Here is a 19961-nt window from a genome sequence, read left to right as displayed (position 1 = left end):
CCAGTAGCAGCAAATGTCTGCTTCATTCATGCTGCTTCACACTGCTGGTGGCCTTTGTGCTGTTCTGGTTTTGGTTGGCTGTAGCGATCACCGTCTCTGTATGATGTTTTTAAAAATCTATGAAATTGTAGAGTTCTCCTGTAGAAAGTACAGGAGAATGAAAAAACTGCAGAGCTCCAAGACAGAAGGAGCAAAAGTAAATTCAGTGCAATAGAGGTCCATTTTCTGAAGACATTAAACAGTTTTAAGACTACACTAGTAAATGAACACACCCTTTTGATTACTGAGGCAACCAAAGCGGGGAGAATGGAAACAGCCTGTTATAGGTAAAGCCAAATGAGATGTTGCCTAGTAACTCTCAGCAGGGAAGCATTTAAACCTAGCCAGTTTAGTGGAGCTAGTGTTCTGACTCAGAGATTATTTTCTCTGGAAAAAATCTGAAAGCAGGAAAGCTCAATTTAACAAATATACAATTTATTTTCCTGTTACAGCAAACCACGGTGACAATGCTTGGGAGAATACAGAAGTATTTACAAACTTGTACAAGGGAGAACAGATGAGGCATGTTTTCAATAAAAGCGTCACTTCACTGAACATGTTTTTTGATGCTGATTTTTTTTCCCCCAAATACAGTAAATTTCACATTTTTTTTTTCGATTCTGAAATACACAAGTGATAACAGAAGTCTGGAGGTATTAAACAGACCATTACATTATTATTGTATTGATTCTGTAAGAGGAAATTCCTGGAGCAAACCCTACTTCAGCTCTGCTATTGGACACAGAATCAAAGTCATTGATTTAAAAGAAGAAAGACTCTGTGTCTCCACTGGTTCCGTTGCCTGGAATAGTTTTAATTAGGCCCTTCTTCAGGACTTTGCTTTTATGGGTTCACAGAAAAGGCACTTGGCTTGGCTAAAAGTCTCTCACATCAGGGGAAAAAAACCAAAACAAACTCAAACCTTATTTGGAATTTCATGTTATTTTTGCTTCCCGGTAGAAGGATATGATGATTTTACAGAAGTAAAAGCTCTGGCATGATCGGCCATGTACATCTGTATTCCTGGGTGCCACAACCACTGTTCGGCATAGGCAAAGTCAGGTTCAGAAGAGCACTTCATTTCTGCAGCCTCAGTACAGTTAATGATGATATGAATTATGAATGTGAACTATTGCATGGATTTTTTTTAAATTAAAAAAATAGAATAAACAGATCAACACTTACGTCACCCTAACCATGAAAAGGCAGACTGCCAAAGAGTTACCACAAAAATATGTATTTTATCAACACTAATAATAGCTGGAAGGCAAAGGGGCAATAGCCTAAGTACTAAAATTTGAGTTCCAAATTAAAAGTGCAAGAGTTTTTCACAAGCCTGTTGTACAAGCAGTGAAAGGGTGTTTTGGAAGCCATAGAGATCCACTTCTCATTGACCAGAGCCTGGTTTGAAGTTTAATGAAACACTGTTGATACAAAACCTCTGCCCAGAAGGTGTGGGACGATCATCAAACACGTGGCCTAGATGGGCATCACACTGCAACAGAAATGATGTACCGTTATGTAGTGGGTCGACCCTGGCTGGGGGCCAGGTGCCCACCAGAGCCGCTCTATCACTCCCCTCCTTCTCTAGACAGGGGAGAAAAGGTATAACTGAAAAAAAACTTATGGGTCAAGATAAGGACAGGGAGAGATCATTCTCTAATTATCATCACGAGCAAAACAGACCGAACTTAGAGAGGGAATTCATCTTATTTATTACTAAGCAAAACAGAGTAGAGGAATGAGATATAAAACCAAATCTTAAAAACACCTCCCCCCACCCCTCCCATCTTGCTGGGCTCAACTTCACTCCCGGCTTCAACCTCTGGCCCCCTCAGTGGCACAGGGGGACGGGGAGTGGGGGTTACGGTCAGTTCATCACACAGTGTTTCTGCCGCTTCTTCATCCTCAGGGGGAGGACTCCTCTCATCGTTCCCCCGCTCCAGCGTGGGGTCCCTCTCACGGGAGACAGTCCTTCACGTCCAATGTGAGTCTCTCCCACAGGCTACAGTCCTTCACCAACTGCTCCAGTGTGGGTCTCTCCCACGGGGTGCAGACCTTCAGGAGCAAACTGCTCCAGCGTGGGTCCCCCACGGGGTCACAAGTCCTGTCAGCAAACCTGCTCTGGTGTGGGCTCCTCTCTCCACGGGGCCACAGGTCCTGCCAGGAGCTTGCTCCAGCGCGGGCTTCCCGCGGGGTCACAGCCTCCTTCAGGTGCCTCCACCTGCTCCGGCGTGGGGTCCTCCACGGGCTGCAGGTGGAATCTCTACACCCCCTCATCCTTCCTCCATGGGCTGCAGGGGGACAGCCTGCTTCACCATGGTCTTCACCACGGGCTGCAGGGGGATCTTGCTCCGGCGCGTGGAGCACCTCCTGCCCCTCCTTCTGCACTGACCTGGGTGTCTGCAGAGTTTCTTACATCTTCTCACTCCTCTCTCCGGCTGCAAAAGCTCTCTCTAACTGTTTTTCTTAAATATGTTATCACAGAGGCGCTGATTGGCTTGGCCTTGGCCAGCGGCGGGTCCGTCTTGGAGCCGGCTGGCATTGGCTCTATCAGACACAGGGGAAGCTTCTAGCAGCTTCTCACAGAAGCCACCCCTGTAGCCCCCCCGCTACCAAAACCTTGCCACGCAAAACTGACACACGTTATTACCATTGCAATTATGGACCAATGTCATGCTGGTACCTACTGTGCTATCCTGAATTAAGAAACTTGTATCATGAATTCACTGTTGAGTTGTGTGGGTGGAAGAGTCTTGGGGAGACACTAGAAAAACAGCCTGGAGTAATTGCCTCTGTCCAGTGGATGAGTATATGCCCCCTAACAAGCAGATCCCAGAAGAAGAAGTCAAGAGGTACTAATGCCAGAAAGTGTAGGAAATAAATGGGAGGATCTAGACATCTCGATATAAAATGAAAATTTCAAGTTAATTGAGGCAGTCACTGTAGGTCTTTCTCATGAGTCAACAGGATTTCCCCCCTCAGAATTACTGATGGGAAAAAATTAGACTCAGAGTAGCTATCAGTGGCTCATTATAAAACTGGAAGGTTGTCTTCAGCTGTGGTTCTTGAAAGGTGATTGCTGGATATTACTGCAAACATGAACTCTGCCATGATAATGGACTGCAGCAAATGCTTGTTATCTTTGCAGATATTTCCTAGTCTTGCTAGAAGAGGCTGCAAGCATGCTGGAGGACAGTATTAACAATCTTAACAGTTTGGAAAAACAGACACAAATCTCCCCCCCCAAAAAAAACCAAACCTAAGATGCAATTCATTAAACTCCATTGCATACTTTTAAACCTTAAGCAAAGTAATTTTTCCAGTACCTGAAGGGGGCCTACAGGAAAGCTGGAGAGGGGCTGTTTGCAAGGGTATGTAGTGACAGGACAAGAGGTAATGGCCTTATGCTGAAGGAGGGGAGTTTTAGATTAGATACAAGGGAAAAATTCTTCACGATGAGGGTGGTGAGGCACTGGAACAGGTTGTCCAGAGAGGTTGTGGAGGCCCCATCCCTGGAAGTGTTCAAGGCCAGGTTGGATGGGGCTTTGGGCAACCTGGTCTAGTGGAGGGTGTCCCTGCCCATGGCAGGGGGGTTGGAACTAGATGATCTTTAAGGTCCTTTCCAACCCAAACAATTCTATGATTCTATGAATAAACAGCACAGATAGGGTTGGGAAGAAAAGGCTAGAAGTGGCAGTTCATTAGAAAAGGACCTGGGCATTACAGCAGGTCCCAAAGCAAGGATGGATCATGGGCTGTGGAAAGGAAAAGGTGTAAGGACAGAAACACTATTACCTAGTAAGGCTGTGGAGTCTCCATCACTGCATATTTTAAGAACAGCTTCAGCAAATATTTAACAGGACTGAATTAGCAAGAACTGCCTCAGTAATAGGGCAAATGCATGGACTAAATCTCCCTTCTAGAAGTCCCTTCTACTGTCTGTTTTTACATCCTGCGGTTCACCTCAGGTCATCTGAATAAATTTCTGCCTAAACTCCAGCCCTTGGCTATACTTACACAACTAGTCTTCCCAGTCACATCATTTTCTTCACCCCAAATGGACTGCCCGTATTTGATACTTTGAACTCTACTCATGTGTTTCATACCAAGAAGGGAGACAGAATGGTTCCAGTGATACCGTAATTCTCACTGCTGTATTTAGGTAGATTCATTCATGGGCACAAAGAAAACTTACTCATTAAGATTTGGGTCTTTGGGTATCACCTCCAAAATAAACATACCTGTTTGCAGACGACTTCAGTTCTAGTTGATCCCAATGAGTTATCTCAGATATCTCTGCCACAACTATCATAAGCCTCAGAAAACAACAGCCATCCAGTCCCAGAATTGTACTTCTTTTCTGACCTATAGTGGAAACCAGATTTTCTTGTTAATTAATAACAGAGATGTTACAAAAAAGTCTGGTTTTAATAAGAACATTGGCTTTTTTTCCTCATCCCTGTCTTGTACTACTATTAATAATACTTGGCACAGTAGAAGTTTTCTCACTGGCATCAAACTGTGCTGGAAGCTCTTTTCCAAAGGGAATTCTCAGTCAGCCCACGACAGGAGCTTTTGCCTCACCGTTTCTACTTCACTGACAGGCTGGCATTTTATAAATCTTGAATAAAGGTTTTCCCAATAACTGAGCTCATTGTTTAGCTGAATTACACCTGCAAAGTTGCACTTTGAAGCCTGGCCCAATACAGCACACTCTCAGAGAAGAGAGCTTACAAGAAGAAACCAAGTATGGAAAATAGCTGGTTTGGCCCACCGGACCAGGCTCACGTCCGATGATGGCTTCGGCTTGCAGTCATCCATCAAACCCATTTGGAACATCAAATAGAGCCTTGCTCAAACCATCAATCAGCCAATGACAAATCCTCACAGAACAAAAATCTGCTTTTCCCAAGAGATAATCGCAGCCATCAGAAACAGTACTACAGACTGTCAACTTGTGGGTGCCTCCTGTTAACATCCAGGATTACCAACCCTGTTTAGTTGCATATTAAAACCTAGAGCGTATTGGAAAATACGATCAGAAAATATTTTTGGGATTTAGCATACAGAAATGAGATAATCCATCCTGTTTAAAGTTGTCCAAGCTTTGATAGCAATAAGTACTTTCTCCTAGCGAAGAGTGACCTAGTGTGAGCGAGAAACGAAGACGGACTCACATACTACTAGGATAAGTGGTGTGGAGACCCACCACAAGCATGTCTTCCCGATTTCCCATGCTTTATCCCAGTTTCACAAACCCAATGCTCTTACTGGCATCTAGTGGTGGATGGAGACACCAACACCAGCAGCAGCTTTTCGGTGATCAAGGGGATTGTCCATTAGTCAATACAGAATTTAAAGCAAAATAACTAGTATATATCGCATATATTTTGGTGGGATATTAATGCAGTGAAGAAAAATCTGAAAATCTTACTTGCAGTGCCTTTTAGGAAGACAAGATAAACAAGCTGGGCAAAAAGCTTAAAAAAATCCAACCCAAAGAACAGTGCTTGCTTCAGCGTGCATTTTATAATTAACTGTACAGGGCTGTCTTTGAGCAATGCAACTGTGGAAATAAAAGTATTTGCAAACACATAATGACCAAAGGCTAGTTTTTGTGCGGGGTGTTGCTCAATCCTTTACATCAGACCGCAAAGACCCATGAGAAATGCTCTCCTACTTCATAAAACGGGGGAGAAATAGGACACAGCACTGAAGCAGGCTGCACCAAAGCAAATGCAGTTCGCAGACACTGCATTTGTACGAGAAGGTATTTTGGGCTCCAGGCCTATTTCTTTCCAGCCAAAGAGGGCTCCTTGCCTTCCCTGCTACAAAACCACACAAGCACTGTGCCTATCAGCCAGAGTCCCCCAGAGTAACCTGGGGGGACACAAATGTTCGTACGTGACTTCCGAGTTTCCCTGACATATACCTGTGCTGTTTCTTTTTCATTGTCAAAATATTTCAATCAGAACTCTTCATTTTTTTGACACAAGGATCCTTCTGCTTATTTATACATAGATAGGAGGGTCCTCTCTGAAACCCTGTAGAGTCAAGGAAGGTCTTTAATGCTACGTGGGTTTTGCATCTGACCCCGACTGACTCCGTCCCTTACATGCCACTCACAATACTTAAGTTTATTGTAGATGTTTTCCACTGCTAAAGGATCAATCTTTTGAGCTGTTAAACTAGCTTTCAACAGAAATGGTCTCTGTGTGGTTTTACTAACAGTAATATCACTTAGATTCCCTAATAGAAACATTTTAGTACCCAAAAATATTGCTGTTCAAGATCATATTTGTCCTTTGAAGTATTTCACCACTTAATTTATGGATAAATGGACTTTCCCTAAACATATGCATTAGATTAGCCTTCGACACACCATTCCTCCAGCACATGTCATTTACTTTGATCCTTATTTCAGTTGTCCTGGATGGAATCCAGATAATTCTAAAAAGTGCTTTTTGCTGTATGAATATCAGCTGTAGGTTTATGGTTTGCTGAAGGTTTGAGATTTCATTAAAGCACCACAATTTGCTATCTATAAAGGTTAGGGGTTTGTTCCATGTATTTCCAACTCTTTCAAATGAACATTTGGTAGCAGAAGGTAATAAATTCTGGTATAAATGTATACATACATGTATACTTTGAAAGAAAGGAGGAAATGCTTCATGTTTACCGGCAACTAGTGATCTAATGCATTTGAAAAAGAAAGGACATTTTTAATGCACTAGGAAATAAACATGATGAATGAATCTTTTATCAAATACCATTTTTTCCCCTCATTGTTAGTGTCCTCCACAACATAATGCATTCATGGAAAAAATATTTTCAGACTATTTTGCACATTTAATCTTTTTCAATTTTCTTAAAAGGTTTTTTTCTGTAAGGTATTATTATTATTATTATTATTATTATTATTATTATTATTATTATTATTATTATTTCCCTGTATCAGTCTGTAAGGCTCAGCATTATTTTATGCTTTAAACAAAAGTACCTATATTCTCTGAGAGCTGGGTACTGCAAAAAGCAGCATGACTGTTATATTGTTGTTTTGTTATTAGTTTAGCAGCAGAAGCAATTCCCTCCAGTGCTCATCTCTCTTCATGTTGCCCTGTCAATATCTATTGTCTAATATAAAGGACCCCTAAATTGAAGGAACATTTGAAGGAATTGAAGGAGCTCTTCCACAGCTTAGTAATTTAAAAATTCTCTAATTTATCTGAATTTTCCAGAGGTACTTTTAGGTTTTGTATTTGTCTCTAGAATATTCTTCAATGCTGCATAGGCTTCTGAAATAAATTTATTTAAAAGTGTTTATTAGCAAACCTCTACAGAAAAAGATATATTTAAGCAAATGTTTGTTTGCATAACAATAGTTTTCTGTACTTGGCCAAAGGAAAGCTAACAGTTCACAATTATCAGCCTCCAATTTTACCATTTAATTGCTTAGCTTAGGTATTTTTGACACAGCTGTCACATTTTTCCCCCCTTCTTACTATCCAAATCTCATGTTCCTCAGCTTCCCATCTGAAGTTCTGATCTGAGATGCATCCTTTAAAGTCATAATAACAATGGGCATGTCAGCTGTATTCCATTGAACTCGCAGTTGGGAATATATAAAGGCTATTTTCTAGATCAAAAATATGAGGAACTGTCTTTTCTGGTTCAGTTACAGAGAACAGAACACCCTCCACGCATCCTACTCCGAGGCACTCTATTTCCTTTTACTTGGACTTTAATGAAGTTGCAAAATATATAGTATTGTAAAGAGCACAGAGGTTAATAGCACAGGCATTCGTAGCCAGGTTTTAAAAAGTAGATGTAACCAAAAAGGCAAAAATAGTGGAATTTAATTTAGGGAACAAGAAGGGGGTGGGGGTGAAGAAGAGGTCTTGGCTCTGGTACGAGGGACCAGCAGGAAGAACGTAGCAGCAGACTAAGGCAGACCAAAGGTCTCTCTGGCCCGTAGATGACTGTGGAAGAACACAAGAACAGAGTGAACATACAGTGATGCTCACACATAAACACACATATTTTGTGGCAACTTGTGGCTTAGGGACCTCTTAAATGGGGAATTATTATCAGCCAGAAAGGAGACTCTGTGTGGCAGGAGAAAAAGGCAGACCCTAAGGTAGCAACTACTGTCTGCTGGCCACTGGAGACCCTTATTCGCTCAAGAAAAGGGCACACCATGTACCTGTATCACCACAGGAATCCTGGAAATCTTATACACAGCACTCTGGCATCAAAGGATTGTTCTTCTGACCCCACTAAGCTTTCCGTTCCTCTCGTGAAAAGACGCTGCCCCTCCTGCCGCAGTTATGGCATTTTAAGGACACCATGAAACGTAAAGGATGTTACCTGAATAGTGGGGCATTGCAGCACACGCAGTAGTATATTCCTGATTCTGTGTTATTCAGATAGATCCCACTAAGTGGCTTTTTAAAAAGGAAGAAAAAAAGAGAAGTTAATAATGCAGGTCTTTAAAAGCTCACCATCTGGAACAAGCATGTAGGAATCAGATTCAAAACAGGAGAAAAACCATAAAAAGAAGGCTTCACAGGGGGGCTTTGAAGAACAAACATTAGCAGCCTAAAGAAATGAAGGGGAGGATGCCTTTGGATTAATAGCGAAGACTACCCCCTGCCCCCAGAAACTTCGAGACCAGTCAGATGCATAAATCATCCAGGTACCAGGGATGGAGTCGTGACCTCCGAGGAACTTGTGAAATGTGCAGGATCCCAAAGACCAGGGCTCTGCTATGGAGTGCCACAACTTCAAAGTGGCTCTACAAAGGGACCTTCCTCCACCCTGCATGCTCTGGAATTAGGATCCTTCTTTTACAGATAAGGATTTGGGCAGAGTTCGCATGATTTAATCCCACAGTACATGCTCCACGCGTGCAGAAGCCCTGGCTCTGGGCTAGGGATGCTGGTGCTCCACCCACAGTGCTACACGGTCTTCATCACGAAAGGAAGCAAAGCGTGGGGACAAGGTGGGTGTGTGATTTGGCCCACGAGGTGTAACTGGCTGTTGAATATTGCATGGCCTAATCTACATATAGTCAAAAAAAGGAGACTACAGGGCAAAAATACGATCTTCTTCCTCCCCTCTGGAAAGGTCTCCATTACTGCCACACAGACAGCTGAGCTGGCAGTAAACTATCCCAGAAAAAAAACCCAAAATATGAAAAGAATGCAGAATGTTTTTTCATCTGCAAACCAGACTGGGTCAGAACAAAACCCACCCAGTTCAGTATGCTGAATCTAACTTTCATCCACAGAGGGCAGAGGAAAACCTGCGAAGGAAGTGAGTGGTGACAGTGCCCCAAAGCAGGTTTCTCTGCCCAGCAGGCAGAGGAGGTGCCTTAACCTTGGCCAGCATTAGCACCTTTGCTTACTGGTTTGGTTCCTTTTTCTCTTGGAACATAGAATTGCTCTGGAGTCAATTTTTTTTTTCCAGTCTGTAGCACCAGTTGCTTCAGCTTGTTTAGTCAGAGAGCCCATGTCTTCAATTAGATATAGAAAGATTATTTCTATTATTTTTAACACCATTTTAACTTAGACTCTGTTGATGCTTTCCATCATCACCTCAGTTCTAAAGTTTCTATGGGTAAAGACAGAGCGCAGGAGAGCACTTCAGGGACATAAGAGCTGGGGCGAGTGCAGGACGTTGCATCAGCTTTCCATGCTGCGTGCTGCATTTGGAGAGCAGCCCCAGCACACCACTTGGGAAGGCTCTGAATGAAACGGGCAGCTACGACCCAAGGGTCCATCTGCTCTCCCAGCTCTGCCCTCTATTCTGGATGCCCCTTCCATGGAAGTGTTCAAGGCCACGTTGGATGGGGCTTTGGGCAACCTGGTCTAGTGGAGGGTGTCCCTGCCCATGGCAGGGGGGTTGGAGCTAGATGATCTTTGAGGTGTCTTCCAACCCAAACCATTCTGTGATTCTATTCTGGCTTGGGATAACTGCTGGTTTGCTGGTGCTCCTTCCTCATCCCTGGGTATCGCTGAAAGGTTTAGCAGTTTGCCTCTTGGAAACCCTCAGAAACCAGAACTAACACTCATTTATGGGCACCAAAGATTGGCAACTTCCACAGGCATCAGTGAAAAGTGGTGCTAAGAAGAAGCACAGGAAGAAAACAACACCTACAGCCCAAGAGAAATGGGGCCATAGATAAGTGAGGGACCCACAACAGGAAAACAGAAGTTACCCATCATGGCGCAACCCTCTGGCAATGCCTCCTAGGACTCTGTACACACCATGCAGAGTGTTTATGGTGGTATGGGATTGGCAAATAATTAATAGATTGGCTTAAAAACAAAGAGTAAAATAGTTTAATTCCTTCCTAACCAAAATGTACGAAGTGGGGAACCAGCTCCATGCTTATCTCCCATCAGCATAGAAAAAAAAAAATCAGCTCCTGAGTGATGAACACTTGCCTGGACTCATCTCATACAATGCAGAGATGATATGGGGGGGGGGAAGAATTTGAAAACTACAGTTTAACTATAAAAACTATAGTTTGGCCTGCCAAACAGTTCAAGAGAAATACCTACAGCAGGCTGACTTAGCCCTCTCCAGCCAGCTAGAGGACACCAGGAATGGGGATGCCCTCCCCTTGCAGGACGGTTCCATCCCTTTCCCTCCCATTCCCCACGCTCCAGGTGGAGGGTACCTGTGCCACCATGGGCAGTACAGGAGCAGCCGCTGCTGGAGCTCCATGGTGGGGAATGGAGGAGGAAGAGGAGGCAGCTGCTGAGTATCCTCCAGAGCAGATGAGTCGCCATATCAGCGGGGCGGGACGGGGGGGAGACTGGGGGGAGACTGGCCGCGGCCGGCGTCTCCCCCCGTCCCGCCCCACTGGGTTGTACATTTAGTCCATGCATTCAACCTATATACTTGCACCTTATAAAAGCACCCGCTTAAATACCCACACAGCATTTGCAGGTAAAGGTTTCAATCACTTCTTACCGAGAGGCAAAGAAATCGGCTTAAAAATTGCCTCCTGTAGAGGCATTTGCTTGAAGCCATTGCAGGTTGCTTTTAAGGACAACAAGTCTGGTATTTGCATGCAAAAGTGCTGTCAAATGCATGTTATAGGTATTGCTCTTAGTTGTATTGATCAAGTAATTGCAAAGGCAATGTGCTAAGTGGGTACTAGTTTATGTGGTGTGATTTGCAGTCACAGCTGCTTTGACTTGCCCTACAAATATACCTGTAATAGGACCCATATTTTAATTTGACCTGTCCTTAAAAGGTAGACCTAAACACAAGTCAGTTTGCCAGGTTAAGCCTTAATGCTGTTATCTGTTTGGGTTTTTTTTCCAATAGCTCCATTTCTGATTTGGAATTAGTTCATCATTACTGAATGACATGGAAAGAACTGTTTTGATTGCATCAGATAACAAAGCTAATAATGGTGTTTAAGACAAAATGTTATTATAGTCTAATTCTTCTAGCCTAATTTTTAAATCAAAGCTAAAAAATTGTGTTGTGTGATCAGTCTTGTGTAAACACACCTTTTTTATTGAACCATCCTCGTGTCTAAGATGGTGAGTTCAACGGCAGCCGAGGACATCCAACACAGCATATGATTGGTACCATGGCTGTAATCAAATCCTCTGCTCAGATCCATGAAGCCACGCACCAAAAGACGGATTGCAGCAAGGCTCGTAGATGATCGCATTCACTGTCTGCAGCAGGAAGGGAGAGGGGGACACACAGTTGATTAATGGCTTTGTCCTATATAATAACACATAGTGGAGTGAAGCCGGAGTACCTTGATAAAAATCATAGAATCACAGAACCATAGAATGGTTTGGGTTGGAAAAGACCTCAAAGACCATCTAGTTCCAACCCCCCTGCCATGGGCAGGGACACCCTCCACTAGACCAGGTTGCCTGAAGCCCCATCCAACCTGGCCTCGAACACTGCCAGGGATCCTGGAGATGTGATGCTTGTGAATCCTTAGGACCATGATCCAGGATGATAGGAGGGCAGCGCTGCTGGGCATGGAGGAGAAGGCTTCGCCAGGGCTCGCGGTGCTGGCAGAGGGCAGCATCTATGCTGTAGGCAGGACAACATTTTCCCATGTGCAGCCATTTTGGGAGGTGAAGATCAAAGAAAGATCTTTCCAAATCCCATCTAGCTTATCCCTATGGCATCTTCTACCAGTCATTTGGGCACGGTTTAGGAGGGAACTGGAACATGTTAGGGAGCCTTTGGATGTGAGAGACCCAATTTGACAGTCCCCCAGTTCTGGCAAACGGCTTAGGGCTGGGACGTGCTGGCAGGCAGTGCGGTTGCTCAGGGCTCAGCGCCGCTGTCCCCAGTTAAACTGTGGCAGAGAGGCATTCTCCTCCCATTCCTGGCCTTGGTCTCAGGCAAGGTGAGGAGGACAGGTAATCAATGGAGTTCTCCCTGAAGTATCTGGGAAGTGAAAGACGGTGAGATAAAGTGATCAGTCTTGAAACTTGCATGTTTTAATGTAATTGACATTGATTTAACTGGTGCTTTTTTTAAAGACAAAATTCAATAAAAAAATGAACCGTCAATATCTTCCTTGCAGCTCTCTGTTACTGATACTATCCCAAAATGCAGCAATTTTGAGGCAGTGGGAACTGAACCAGCACAGGTCCCTTGCTGTGCCATCTTCCTTGGGCTCTGGAGGAGAGGAGCGGGCGCCTGGGCTCTGCACCCCAGGGAGCCACGGGAGCAGAAAGCATTAGGCTCCTCCGCCCTAGCCTCCTCATCCTCTCTGTTATCCAGTTTATTGCAAGCCGCTTCTTGATTAAAATGAGCGCAGTGGTGGACGAGGCAGATCCCCTTCATGCCAACACCCACGATCCATGTTTGAGGTGGTCCACCGGCAGGGCAGATCCTCCATTTTCCCCTGCATAACAGGTCTTCCTCAAGTGGAAAACAACCCCCCTGGCTGGAGGTATTTCATTTTTCAGATCTCCAGTGCTGAAGAACCAAATCATTGTCCTGTCATGCCTGTAATATTGCCTCCCATGGTTACAGCACATACCAAGCTTCGTAGCTAGGCAGAAAACAGGCCTGGGTTTCTCCCCATAGACTGTTAGAAAAGCCAATTAGGCTGTTACTTAATTTTCCTCCTTTTTTTCTCCTTTATGCACAAGGGGAAGCAGTTAAAAGTCTCCCTTAGCTCCATTATGTAAATTTTCAAGTAAATTCTCCCTGAATTGTAATTCAGCAGGTTTATTGTTAAAAATGTCGCCTGACCAGCACATACAGAAGCTGCATCCAGGGAAGGGTCACTCATCAAAAGCACAATGTCTCATTAGATGTGTGTAGATGGGGGAGAAGCTCCTCAGCTCCTCCTGTAGCGTTCCTCTGTGCCGAGGCAGCAGCAGCAGCATGTGTGTAGGCGGGTGAAGGCGAGAGTAGGAGGGAAGCGGTCACAGTCCAGACTATCCTGCTAAAACTTCTTTGGGTCCTAACCATTTCCCAGCCCAGGCTCTGTCTTGACTGACAGCTTTGGGGACAAGCAGAGCATCACATAATGCCTACGCTGGCAGATACCGAGCAGTCAGCCAGGAAGCGGCGAGGTGCGGAAATCAAATGAACCATGTTCAAATTCAAACCTCTGCTTAAGCGGCTTTTGTTAATAAAGCCTCTTGATGTTACTATGTACAGAAGAAAACACTGAAATAGTGGTATTTTTGGTTTATATGCATTTGTATGCAATTAGTTTCCCTCTGCTTATTTTGTCATACCTAACGTATGTCCTCTCCTATGGGGCATTCCTGTTGACACGTACGGGAGCTCAGCATACAAGAATTTGGCTTGGACCTGTCATATGTCTTGGTACTGTGTGCCCAGGTCCTCGGAGAATGAAGAAAGGGGACCGGCACGACCACTTTGGTGGGTAGGTTGTATCTGTGGCAGGCTCCATTTTCCCTGCAGAAATCCTCATTGCTTTTGTAGGAGATGATTGCAGGACGATTCCTTCCTCAGCAGAGTCTTCCCTCTCCTCTAACAGACTTGATACAACTCCACAGCTAGCTTCTAGCCGCGCAGATGTGATGGAACTGAGCTCCTGGCATATGGAGATACTGTTTCCACGTGGAAATGCTATCCAAAGATATGTGGTAATTCTCCAGAGCTGAATCCCAATGATGGAAAGAGATTTCAGCAAAAATTATTAGTGGGAGAAGTGCCAAAGCATCTTGGAAAAGGGTATTGCTGGTTTCCAGAGGCTGAGAGAGACTGAACGCAGATCTGAACCTCCCTGAAGCTGATCCACAGATTCTGCTGAGATTCATTTGTAGAGTAGCCTGATGTGATTCGGGTCAAAGACATTGTCAGAAATAATAAATACACAACTTCTAGCCCTGTTTGCTTTATGGTTTTATATCTCTTTTTGCTAATCATAAGCTGTAGGATACCTAATTATTCTGATTTCTGTTAGAAAAAAAGAGGTCATATTTGTGGACTAGCTTAAGCAAGAGCCTTCTGCTGGAGTCTAAGGATGGAATTTGAATAGAATAGAATAGAATAGAATAGAATAGAATAGAATAGAATAGAATAGAATAGAATAGTTCCAGTTGGAAGGGACTTACAGGTTTGGTCCACTGTGACCAATGCTTTGAATTGGACTAGACCAAATGCCCTCCATCGGTCCTGTCCAACATAAATTATTCTAGGATTCTAAACGCTTTGAGAAATTTCTTGCAAAATGAATGAAGACATGAATTCAAAGCGAAATGGATATTTTGCAATTGCTCCTTGATATAAAACTACTCAGCAATCAGGCCACCTGTTCAGCTAAATTTCATCCATTCTGGGGGGGAGTGAGTGTATCTGCAGGGGCAGCTGTTGGGAAGCAACAACTCCAGGCTATTTCCCTGGATTCCCCCGTGCATCCCCTATATCATACCATCCAAGTTTCTTGAGCCACATAGACAGTAGTAATACATTCCCCAAACTCGTATGTGATTTCCTATCCCCTGTACCTCAAGGTAATGGAGAACTGGGATGGTTCTTCTTCCATCCAGTACCCAAAGCCTGAACAAAGCATTGAATGAACAGTTCTTTGGCAGCAACCACTGTAACAGCAGCTTTCTGTAGGTTATCTTAATGGATTTATCACCCTGAACTAAGCCCTGACCATCTGTTCTATGCTCTAATTACAAATGCAGAAAAAGCTAATTCACAATTGCATCATAAAAAAGTAAAATATAAATGATTTAAGAGTAGGGTATGTCATGCTTCACACTCCGATTGGGGGAAATTGCTCTCCCTTCAATAGGCTGACTTCCCTGATAGCAGGGTTTGCCTCTTTCCCAGCAAATGGGAATTCCTGAGGAGCAGGCTCACCACAACAGGTTTTATTCCCGCTCATTCATCTTAGATGTATTTTTAAATTTGGGATTCACATAAGGACAGTTATAAACCTTCTGTCCTTCTCTCTTACATGAAGCCCCAAAAGATTTATTTTTAATGCATTTTCTAATCAGGGGAAGCACAAAATCATGCTCCTTAAAATCCCCGCCCCCCCAAACTCTGCATTTCCTCCATCTGAATTTGCTGTGATGCAGGCGTGTCTGGTAGCATTGCCCGCTGGTTTTGTGCTGGAAACTCGTCTTCACTGCAATGCTCTTGCTTTAGAAGCTAGGCAGAAAGCAGGGGGCTGAGTGTGTGCGCCCTGCTTCCTACGAAGAAACTTAAGTTCTTTTGTACTGCCACTGTCCGAGCCAGCAGCGGTGGCAATGGTTTAGCTGGGAGTTCAAGTCCCGACTCACTCGTGTTGTGTGGGTGAGGACTCCTGGCAGCGTCCATCCTCTGGAAGTCTTATACTAGAAAATGGATGCAACTGAACAAGTTAAGTTAAAGGGCTAAGAAGTAGTATCTTGGTCCTCCGTATTTTTATGGGGTACATCCTCCTGCCACCAGCACCTCTTCCCAGCGTGCAGCGTTGTGCCCTGGGTCTGCAGCAGCTCTGGCAGAGCTTTCGGCAGCCCTAAGGGCTGAGACCCGGCTTGCGGGGGAGTTTGATGGGGCACTCAAACACGCGGCTGCCTGCAAGAGATACCTGCCTCGTGGCTGGACAGGGAGGCTGGACTCGCCTGGGTTTCACGTGGGGAAGGATTACAGAGTAATGAACAGGACTGTTGGCAAAGTGGGTGGATAGTGGAGGGGGGAAATATCTCAAAATGAATTTGGCATCTGGGTTTTTGGAGGCTTTGGGGGGGGTGTTGGTTTTTTTTTCTCCAGTTATCTAAAAGCAGATAGTGATTTTCTCAAATGCATATGTTCTTTGAGAATTAAGAAACGTGTAATAAGGTGAAAGCAGTGCAAAAGACCACTTTAATTCAAAAAAATTGCCTGAGGGATTCACAGGCTTATAGTATGCAGTTCTGCTCTGCCTCTTGTGATTTGCCTGCCTTAAACTCATTCCTTCAGCAGTACTTCAAGATTTGGTTATAATCCCTGGTCTCCAGCACGCTCACCAGTTACCTGTTGGAAAAATTAGCATTCTGTCCTCAAGACATGAGCTGGTTTTCCATTTCATGAAAATGGAGTGCCCGGTGGGGGTCTGGCCCCGCACTCCCCACTCCCACAGGAACAGGAGTTGGGGGTTCCTGTCCAGGGCCCATCTCACCAACTCTGGGCTGAGCAAAAACTTCTACTCCAGCCTCAGGTGATAGCAGGACCGGCCAGATCTGCAGGGACAACTACCTCTGTGGGAACTTTAGGTTAGGAGCCTTTTAAAAGACAGAGTGTACCGAGCCGATGCTGCTGCTGTAAGCGTTTTGATCCATATTTGCTGTGGAGGAAGAGGGTAGAAAGGGTCAGAGTAGGCTCTAGGTTTTACACAGACCTCTTGTTTCCACACCATACTGCCATTTATCTAGCAGGGGAAAACACTGGTAGTTCAGGCATTGCTAGCATGTTCATTAGCATGGATTGCTTTAATTTTTGAGTGGCAAGCAAAGATACCTTCCCAGCATACCGAATGTTCAGCGGCATTTCAGTACCAAAACCGAGCACAGACCTGACTGAACTCTGCGCTCCTGTTTGCTACTGTATTTCTGTAGTTCAGCAAATACACGGCAAGTGGCAACAACACACTAAATCGGTGGTGGCCCCTTTCTTATCCCTCCTTTATCCCATGATAACAAAAGCTACAGACTAATCCTTGTGTAAATAACTGCAGATTTCTGACCAGGCGTTTTGCTCTGAAGGCAGCACCCCGACCGACGGAGCAGCGTGCTCCTTGGCACACGTAACACTGCATCCTGAACTCACCCTGCATTGCACGTTATTTCTATTTTAGAAGCATACCACGTGCTACGCAGCGCTTGGCTTGCAGAAACTGCCGTGAGGTGCTCACACCCAACACAACAATTGGCGCAGTGCTGCAAAGTCCCGGTCCCTGTTAATTTCTGATACTTAGCTGTCTTGTCGTTGGGAATTCCTGAAGGAATTTAATACCTGAATAGCTCTAAGCTCATCCAATGTTTGGTCTTCTGGCCCCTGACTTTTTTTCGTATATTTATACCTAAGGGCCAGCCTTTATCACCTAGCTCTTGTTTTGGTACTGCAGCTCCTGTTAATAGCAGGTGGATCTAGGATTAAACTCACTTACATTAGAAGTCTACAGCAAATATAGTGCAATGAAAAGGAATTGGCACTCACAGCACATGATTTGTCTGTATGATCTACCACAGATAAACTGTGTCTTAAGAGTGCCCATTTGTCAGAGAATACTCTAATTTTCCAACTTTGGAAATCAGATACCTTTACCAAAATCTCTCACATCTTAGGACACTGAGCAGACCTCCACCCTTTCATAATTTGTTTCCTAATGCCAATTAAAACTACTGATGTGACATTTTGAAAAGCCTTTTGACACTTGAATATCTTTTTGACACCTGGCCTTAAGGAATCTTCTTTCAAAGTGTCACTAAAAGCATCTTGTTTAGAGAAGTTTATATTAGAAAGGAATTAAAACCATGCTGTGGTGTGGGGTTTTTTTCCAAATCCTTCTTACAACTAGGAAGCACTGCTGATCTGTAGAAGGTTGTAGGTTAGAAAACACAAGAGATGAATATCAGAAACAGTGACAATCTCCTGGAAACAGCAAGAGAGGACAATAACAAAGAAACGGGGAACACTGTCGTAATTTAGATGTGGGACCAGCGTGTGCTGAGGTGTCTGGTTGGGTGGTTTCACCTTTCTTACAACAGAAGGGTGAACTGGTTTTGGAGCGGTTTCTGGTCCACAAGAAGTCAGCATCATGTTTTAAAGCAAACTTACACAACGCTGGCACAGAAGGGAAAGATGTTACACACTATGGAGTCCACGGAGGAGTTTGTTATTTTTGGCAGTTTTATGCAGCGTGGATGAGGGAGTGAGAAACAGCAGTGAACAGCTCTAAAGCTTTATGTAGACTGGAAAAGGTTTGCTCACAAGTAGACCTCCACGCAAAACTTAATGGTGCTGCACTTTCTGGAAGAGTCTTTCACTGAAGAGCCTTTTTTGTCTCTCAGTCTAAAACAGGCAAGGTCATCTTGCACAGACCAAGCGTTAGGCTTGCTAGAAGACAGGGTCAAAGAAACCCTCTGCTGTGCTCACTTGGTAGGTGGGACTAGAATGAGGAGAGCTGGTTGTAAACAGCGGGTAAGTCTGTGAGTATAGCCTGGGCAAAGGGCCGCACGAGTGACAGGATCTGCTGCCTGCTTTGGTATGACTGGGTTTCTCATCTTGCTATATTTCCCCCAACATTCATCCAACTTCAGGCAAGAGCTGGCTTCAATTATGCTTTGCACATGGTTTCCATAGATGACATCTCAGCATGCCAGCGAAACATCAATGAGCTGGAAGAACAAGCTGGTTCATTAGCATGCAAATAAGCTCACTCCTTAATGAGAGAAAAGCTTTTACTAGCTCATTGTGTCTCCAATACACTCATTTCTTCCATGTCCTACAAATAACATTTTTATAGGTCGAAGACACATATGGGCATATGTCTCTCCCTCTGTGTTTCTGTTATTCCTGCACGTACTCTACTCATACCTGAAATATAAATTCTGTCCAGGTGATAGTGGACAAGAAAGGCCGGATAAGGTCATTCCAATATTTCAGTGTCAGAGCCAGTGTTTGTATAATAGAAGAATAATTAGCTTATTAAGAGGGCTAAAGAGCTGTTAATTTATCTGCAAAGTTCTGCTGCAATAGCTGTACTGGTAAAGGGTGTGAACAAATCATGCCCCAAATCCACACAGCTGCACTGCAAAGCCCGGGGCCAAATGCTGGAGCGGAATCCTTTGGTCGTTTCCCTCCGTGCCATCTGGGGAGAGGTGCAGCTGCCTGGGAGGAGAGGAGATACCTCGGCACAGCTGTGGTGGTAGAGGGTTTGCTTGCTGGGTGTGCCAGCAGGTGTTGGTCCATGCGTTGTCTGTGCTGTATTACATCTTTTCATCTCTGTGTAGTGCTTCGTGGTGTTTTGGATGTGTTGATCAGCACTCAGGAGTTTTAACATCTTTTAGCTGACCACTGATTCCCACCTCTGCCATCCCTCCGCAGGCACAGTCCTGCCGCCGAGCTCACTGCATGGCCAGCCCCACTTCTCAGCGTTTGGGCGGCATCCCTCTGGCCCGCAGGGCTGCAGATGTCCAGTGCCTCATGTAGATCCAATGTACGGCGTTGAAAGAGCTCTTTTTTAGCTTCCGTAGCTCAGGGAAGTAGTTCACATGGGCAAAAAAGATGAGTTTTGTCAAGGTATGGTAAGGGTTTTCCCACTGCTGCACTACCAGCAAAGTTTGTTGAGGAGAGACTGGCCACAGATTTGGGGATTTTTTCCTGCAAAGCAACGCCTGTGGTTCATAACCACCCTAGCCCACAACCAAACTGATGTTTATCAGTGTGTTTTCTTCCCTGTG

General features: G+C 44.5%; 1 protein-coding gene across 1 annotated transcript; it reads right to left on the bottom strand.

Annotated features, from left to right (window-relative positions):
- Positions 1-1426: 1426 nt before the first annotated feature.
- MSRB2 (methionine sulfoxide reductase B2) lies at positions 1427-10838 on the bottom strand. The gene is given in 6 exon segments (XM_075747152.1): positions 1427-1534; positions 4284-4407; positions 8410-8486; positions 9449-9505; positions 9507-9556; positions 10727-10838. Coding segments are annotated over 6 exon segments (528 nt in total).
- Positions 10839-19961: the final 9123 nt, after the last annotated feature.

This window comes from Balearica regulorum, chromosome 2 (genome assembly GCF_011004875.1).
Source record: "Balearica regulorum gibbericeps isolate bBalReg1 chromosome 2, bBalReg1.pri, whole genome shotgun sequence".
NCBI classification, from domain to species: domain Eukaryota; kingdom Metazoa; phylum Chordata; class Aves; order Gruiformes; family Gruidae; genus Balearica; species Balearica regulorum.
Note: the sequence above shows the minus strand (reverse complement) of the source record. Positions and strands in the feature narration are given on the sequence as shown.